General features: G+C 49.0%; 1 protein-coding gene across 2 annotated transcripts in view; it reads left to right on the forward strand.

Moving 5' to 3' along the window:
* PSD2 (pleckstrin and Sec7 domain containing 2) overlaps positions 1–6111 on the forward strand; it is a 72419-nt gene extending 66308 nt beyond the window's left edge. For both annotated transcript variants that reach the window (XM_057377687.1, XM_057377688.1), the window contains exons 13-16: positions 397–554; positions 1538–1682; positions 2702–2845; positions 4396–6111. In XM_057377687.1, coding sequence (XP_057233670.1) covers positions 397–554; positions 1538–1682; positions 2702–2845; positions 4396–4602 — 654 coding nt within the window. In that variant the 3' untranslated portion in view covers positions 4603–6111. The remainder of the gene's footprint in view (positions 1–396; positions 555–1537; positions 1683–2701; positions 2846–4395) is intronic.
* Positions 6112–6876: the final 765 nt, after the last annotated feature.

Raw genomic sequence — 6876 nt, forward strand, 5'->3', positions numbered from 1 at the left:
TCCACAAAGGTGCAGCTCCAGGGCAGGTGCTCATTGATATCCACTGGGAGTTGTGTCCCAGTTTGAGCTCTGCACTGTGGGGGAAGCTCTGCACAAACCTGGTCCTGCCTTGCGCCTTCCCACAAAGCCTCAGGCGTTTGCCGTGTCAGAAATAACTATTGATAATTACGTTTAAAACTTTCATCTCCTTCTTTACATCTTCCCAGTGAACTTAATGATGGAAGCAGTTGCCAGATGTTAATTATTATCATTATCAGTTCCTAGCATTTACTGTACAAAGCAGTGCTTTCGTGGTCTTGGCACTCTGTGATTATAGCGCGAGGAGAAAGGCAGGTTCATTAAAGCAGCCCGCAAATGTTAGTGTTGTSATTATCCAATTAACGTTCCTCTTCACAGGATGAATATAAACCTGACAAAGACCTCTCTGAAGTGGATCTGAAAAACGCCATCCGTGTGCACCACGCCTTAGCCACAAAAGCCTCTGACTACAGCAAGAAGTCCAACGTGCTCAAGCTGAAGACAGCTGACTGGAGAGTCTTCCTCTTCCAGGCCCCGTGAGTCCCAGCCCTTCCTGCAGAGCCTGGATGGGCAGCCTGACACCCTCTGACCTGGCTGGCACGCATTGTGGGGCACAGCTGGGGCAATGAAGGGGCAGGGGGTGATTTCTGCAGGGTTATGCAAAGTACCTGGTCATAGGTCACAGTTTCCTGGTAGCTTTGTGTCAGTCCCTGAGGTCCTTCCCAGCTGTCACCAAGGGCAGCTGAGCAGGATGGGCTGGGGTGTACAGGGCTGAGTGAAAGGTCTCCTCTTGCTGTCTTCTGTTGGTCTGTTGTGGAAGGGAGAAAATCTGAGTGGCACAGGTGATGATGGCCCTTGTCAGCTTTTGATGGGAAAACTGTCTACAGCTCCCAAAAGAAACYTCCCCAGCCAGGGTAGATCTTAGAGGAATGTTGTAGTGTCAATAAGAATCCAGTGTGATGAAGTCATCTTCAGTCTCATGTTTTTCGTGCCTTCTGCTGAGAGAGGTGACACTGTCTGTAGGGTTGGGCTAGAGTTCTTATGGCAAACCTTGACATCTGGATTTGTTTCCAGCAAAAACCCACTTGAAGGCTTGGGGGAGCAGTGTCTGGAGAGATTTGAGGAGGGACCCTGGGCAGTGTCTCACAAATGCCGTAAATGAGGGGTCCATCCTGCTGTGGGGGAYCTCTGCTGTGTGGCTGTCACTCTCCAAAGAGCAGGACATCCTTGGTCCTGTCCTCTGCACAGCTCCTCAGGAACACAACCAGAGCTGATGAGGAAGGCAGAAGTGCCCAGGCTTTGGGAGGCAGACAGCATCCCTGACATTGTTAGGGCACTGGAGAGGAACCAATTAGCCATTCCCTCTGCTCAGAGCCTGGCACAAAAGTGGCATCAAAGCAAGGCCACTGATGGCCCTCCTGAGTAGGGGTGGCTCCAGGGCTGTTGAGGGCTGGTTGTTGAGGTCCTGGTTCAAGAGCATTTACAGATTCCCTCTCTCTTCTCCCCTCCTCYATAACAGAAGTAAGGAAGAAATGCTCTCCTGGATCCTGCGAATCAACCTTGTTGCTGCCATTTTCTCTGCTCCAGCCTTCCCAGCTGCAATCTGCTCCATGAAGAAGTTCTGCCGCCCTCTCCTGCCTTCATCCATGACCAAGCTGTGCCAGGTAACGTGTGAGGCAAGGAGTGATGGAGGGRTGTCTGGTGCTCAGCAAGCCCTTCAGCTCAGGCTGAGCCCATCTGCAGGTCCCCCTGTTCCTGCCTGGTGGACACACTCAGGTGTTCAGGACAGGAGCAAGGGAGTGGAGTGGACAGCTCGGACAGATGTGGAAAATCCTGGCATCTGGCCAGTGCTCCTTTTGTGATGGCTGTAAACAACCCTGGGCACGTATCTGCTTGTGTGGCTGTTGGTTCTGGCTCTTTGTCCCTCACATCCCAGCATCTTCCTGTTGCTGSAGTTGAAACAGCTGAATAGCTCCAGAGTTGATGCTGCAGAGCCCAACAGCCCAGGTTTGGTTTACGTCATGCCACCCTCATTTCTGGAGCTGAAAAACCACAGCCAAAAGGGATGTTTGAGTTCCAGTAGGTAGGGAAGGTTCTCTGGGAACAAGGGGGCACAGTGCCCCGGGCTCAGCTGACCAATAGCAGCTGCCATCCACAGTTTTTCTCCTCTCTCCAGGGAAAGCCCAACAGGCCTTACCACTTCCAAAAAGTAGGGACACACTACCACTACACCCCAAAAGGGGAGGACAGCCTGAAATATCAGGGCAGAGATACAGCTCCTATCTACTGAGACAGATGTGGCCAGATGTCATCTTCCTCAGAGATGGGGAGGGTATTTCTATCTCTGAGAAGAGCAGGTGAGCAGCTCTTGGGACAGTGCTGCTTCTGCCTGGCTATCACAGGATGCATGCTACAGAAGCATTTTGTGCTTATGATGCCAAAGATGCCTTGGTGCCAAAGAAATCCACTCTTGGCACCTGAGATACCTGAGTTTTGCTCTTCCTCTGGTACCTGTGTTTGATCTGCTCCTTATCAGATGAATTTGCAAGTGCACAGCACACCTTTGGCTCCAGCACAGCAGCTGAGCTGTGCCCTTGCAGAGAGAGCTCCCCCATGCAAGGCAGGCGGAGCACTTGGGTGCTGCACTCCCATGTTTTAATACCTGACACGCTTCTCTCGGCAGGAGGAACAGCTGAGGTCTCATGAAAATAAAATGAAGCAGATTGCAGACGAATTAGCAGAGCATAAATTACATCCTGTAGAGAAGAGCCTCAAGTCAAAAGAGGCTGAGGAATACAGACTCAAAGAACATTACCTAATATTTGAGGTAAAGAACTTTCATCTTTTTTGTGATAAATGATACCTTGGCTGATTGAGGAGAACTAAGAGCTCCAGAGTGGGTGCTGTGAGTCTGGGAGAGCATGAAAGGAGAGAAGGACAAGGATTCCCAGGCTGGATGGGTGTCTTGGGGCAGCAACAAGCCTCACTATTTTGCACTGAAGCTAAAAAAAGAAATAACAGACATTTCCTYCCCTCTGTGATTTCTAACCAGAGGAGGGAAAAAATTATGAGAGAAAGAAAATCTTCCTTTAATGTGTGAAATTTTGACATTTCCTTGGGTCCCAAGTAAGAGAGTGGTTCAGTTCTCAGTGTGCCTCAGTCTTTTTCAGCAGCATTAATAAAAAGCAAAGGGAATCCCTGGGATAATTAATCTTGTTTTGCWGCAACTGTTTCTGTAAATAAAGCCAAATCCAGCGTTATAGCTGATTACAGACCCTTTGAGGATGTGTGTAAATAAGTTCTAGCTCCCTGTAAAGTATAAGAAGCATTTAATTGTGGGACCAATGGGGTGTTTTGTTCCAGTGAGGGTTGAGCAGAAGGTGCAGTTCCTGCCACACAGGTGTCAGTGGGAAGGGCCTGCTGGAGGCCTCTGTTCTTGCTTCCAGCAGGAACTTGGATTATCCATAATCTTCGCCCAGACTGAGTGTGCCATTTAGTGATTAAGCCTCAAAAATCTCTAAGAATGGAAATATCCCACCTCCCTCATGCCAGGGCTGCACCATCCCTTTGTGTAACACCCAGCCTGACTCTCCAAAGCCACAGCTCCTGGCTGCTGGTGCCCTTGTCTTTGTACCAACCTTTCAAAYAGTTGCTGCTGTCTCCTTTCTTCCAGCATCTGGTTTCAGATGCCTGCAGAGAAATCTCTATCTGAGCTTTTCTCTGGACTGCCTTTTCAGTCTTCAAGGAGACGTTGGCACTTCCAGGGCATAATTGATCTCATCTGTCTGATGAGATGTGCTCCAGAAATGCTTGTTTCTTTGTGCTGACAAAGAAGCCAGCACAGGCTGCCTCTGAGATGTTAAGAGAAAGGATGGGCATTACACAAGTCCTCAAAAAGTTCCCATCTAGCATGGAACAAAGGATTCAGGCAGAGAGGATGCCTCCCTTCATGCTGTGCWCTTTGAGGAGCAATGTGGGCACAACTCAGCAGCAATAACTGAACCACTGGATGGAAAYAATGACAGGCAGAAGTAATTGGACCAATCAGAGGGAGCTCCTAAATCAGGAAGCAGCAGATCTGTTGATCTCCTTTTGGCCCCAGTATCCTYCTTATACAATCACAATGGCAGCCAAGACCTGTACAAGCAACTGGAGAGTCCTACACACACCCACACACCCTTTCTCCTCAGACCTTTTAGCAATCAGTCTTTGCACAGACCAGACATTGTGCTGTGGTTAAACTTGTGGGGCGTGATTAGTGGGATCCTGATGGTGTAGGATGGTTTTCCTGCMCTAGGAGATGGAATTGTTTCTGCTTGCCACACACACAGTGGCTTGTCCCTGTTCCCAGGCTTTCTGTTCCCTCTCTCCCTGCAGAARAGCCGCTATGAGACCTACATCAACCTGCTGTGCATGAAGATCAAAGTGGGGACAGATGACCTGGAGAGGATTGAGACCAGTTTCTTCAAGGTGGAAGCCGATGACCTCGCTTTGMGGAAGACGCATTCCAGCCCTTCCTTGAGCCAAGGGCACATGTCCATCAGCTGCAAGGCAGAAAAGGACATTTTAGAGCAGAACACTTAACAAGGAACACGTGCACGGGGGGATGGACCGGCGATGCTCTGCGCTCCTGGACTAGATTGATGAGCACAATTTTACTTAGGAAATTATATGAGCAAAACCGTAGACATGTATGACATGGGGATTGCTCTAGTGAAAGAAATCAAAGAAGCTTTAGTTGACACTCTCTGACAATGCTCTGGCATTTCAGCATCATCTCTTCTTCATTCCCAACTGCACCAGTGGCTTTTCYTCCCTCCTGCTGCAGCCTGCACAACAAAGGGATATGCTGGTTCTTCAAGGGCTGGATTGCTCTTTCCTCCRCCAGCCCTGTCTCCTCCTCATTCCCTCCCTGGAGTCCCCAGCGGTTCATGGTCACAGTCCCCAGCAGTGCAGAAGACTCGGCTGAGATGATGTCTGTGGCACCACCAGCGCTCCCAGAGAAGGGCACAGGGTGGCAGGGGCACAGCCCTGCCCCGACAGGAGYACGGCGGGACAGGATGGATGTCGTGAGCTGGTCACCGACCGGGCGAGAGGCGCCTTCAGCACGGCACGTGGGAACGTCACCTGCCCACGGCAGGAGAATCCTGAAGTGCCCTCTGTCACCTTATCCTTTTTATATATATATATATATATACATATGAATATATATAAATAAATATATATATATAAGGAAACTTTAATGTGGGTTTTTAACCTCAGTGTGCAAGTGAAGGCAGGCTGCCTGGGGAAGACACTAGGGACGTGGAGGGTCTGACCAGCCCACCAGGATGTTCTGAAAAAATGGAGTAGCTATGTATCTTTTTTTTCTTTTTCTCCTTTTTTTTACTCGAATGGAAGTTCCACCTGGCTTTGCTGTGAAACATTGCTCTCCCTTCCCTGCTTATTCAGACAAACTGCCCAAGTGGYTGCTAATTTGGCAACCATGGTATTTCCCACTCTGGGTTCGAGGCACAGCTGGAGCCGTGCGCGAGCTCCAGCGGAACCTTTGTGTGCAGGAGTGATCCCTCCTGCCTGTCCCTGCTGTATTCCTCCATCCTGAGATGCACATGCTGTACTCTTTTAAGTGGGAATTGTGTTTCTGTTCCTTTCTGCTGTCTGTGGTCCAACAATTTACTGTTGTGCTGAAGTGATTCCTCTGCATTTCAATGCCACGACTGTCCTCCCACACTTTATTTATTTCGCTGTTTTGTTTGATYCTTTATCTCAGATTGCTTTTCTTTCCCCTAGGTGCATTCACAGTAATCAAGTTCCAGTTTTGAAGGATCTTGTAGCTGCTAATTACAGTCATTTATTGTTTATATTTTGCAGCTTTTTTTAAACAAACAGAGTTAAGATTTATTTGGACCTTCAATATTTGAGAGCCTATGGACTACTGTTTTCCATGATGGTTCATGACACTAAAAACCTCTTCCCAACTTTATCACCTCTTCTTTTATCTCTGTTTCTTTGTACAGTTTGATAGTTTATTTGAAAKGATGCACTAAGAATCATGTAAAAAAAGAATAACAATAAAGCTGAATCTGTTGATAAAGAGAACTGGTCTGAGGCATTGTTCCACCGTGTGCTGGATTGGTSTCAGATTTCACAGCACCAGAAGACCAGGCTGATACAGATCTCCACCAGCACCTGATGCAGAGAAGCCAGGATCCTATGGACAGAGAGCACCAGAAAATATAAATTCCTTCCCACAAGTGGATACCAGCCCTCCCATCCCCTTGGATGATTCTGGAGCAGGTGTGGAGAGCTGGGCTTCTTTGGGAACACATTTCCCTCCRTCTGGTGCATCCCAGGTGTGTCTGTCCACATGCAGCCTGGAAATTTTGGGAGCAGAAAGGTACCAAGCCCTGCATCAGTGGCTGGACATGTTGTCACAGCTGCTCCCAGAGGAGTGTGTGGCTGTTTCTCCAAGGCATCACTGCTTTTCTGTCAGGTGTGTCACAGACACTCCTTGCACCCCAGAGCTCCAAGATGTTCCTGCATGAAATGCCCACACTCCCACGGTGGAAGTCCAGGTRAAGGCTGGACCCAACTCCTTCTCTCTGAAATCCCAGGTAATACTCARAAAATCCCAGGCACCTCAGTCTTCCCTTGCTGAGCATTCCTTCCAGCTGGCAGTGATATCTCCAGTGTGTTTGAGCTGCCACCTAGAGCAGCTCAGCCCCCTGGTTGAAGGTGCCAGTCTGCCACCCTCAGCTGGGAGTAACTTGCAGAGAAAAGCAAGATCTTGCAAAGTCTCCTCTGGGAAGCAGGAAGAAGACTCAGAGCCACGAGATTCACCACCCAATGGATGTGGGA

The sequence above is a fragment of the Malurus melanocephalus genome, unplaced genomic scaffold (assembly GCF_030028575.1).
Source record: "Malurus melanocephalus ecotype Western Australia unplaced genomic scaffold, MMel_1.1 scaffold_321, whole genome shotgun sequence".
NCBI classification, from domain to species: Eukaryota; Metazoa; Chordata; class Aves; order Passeriformes; family Maluridae; genus Malurus; species Malurus melanocephalus.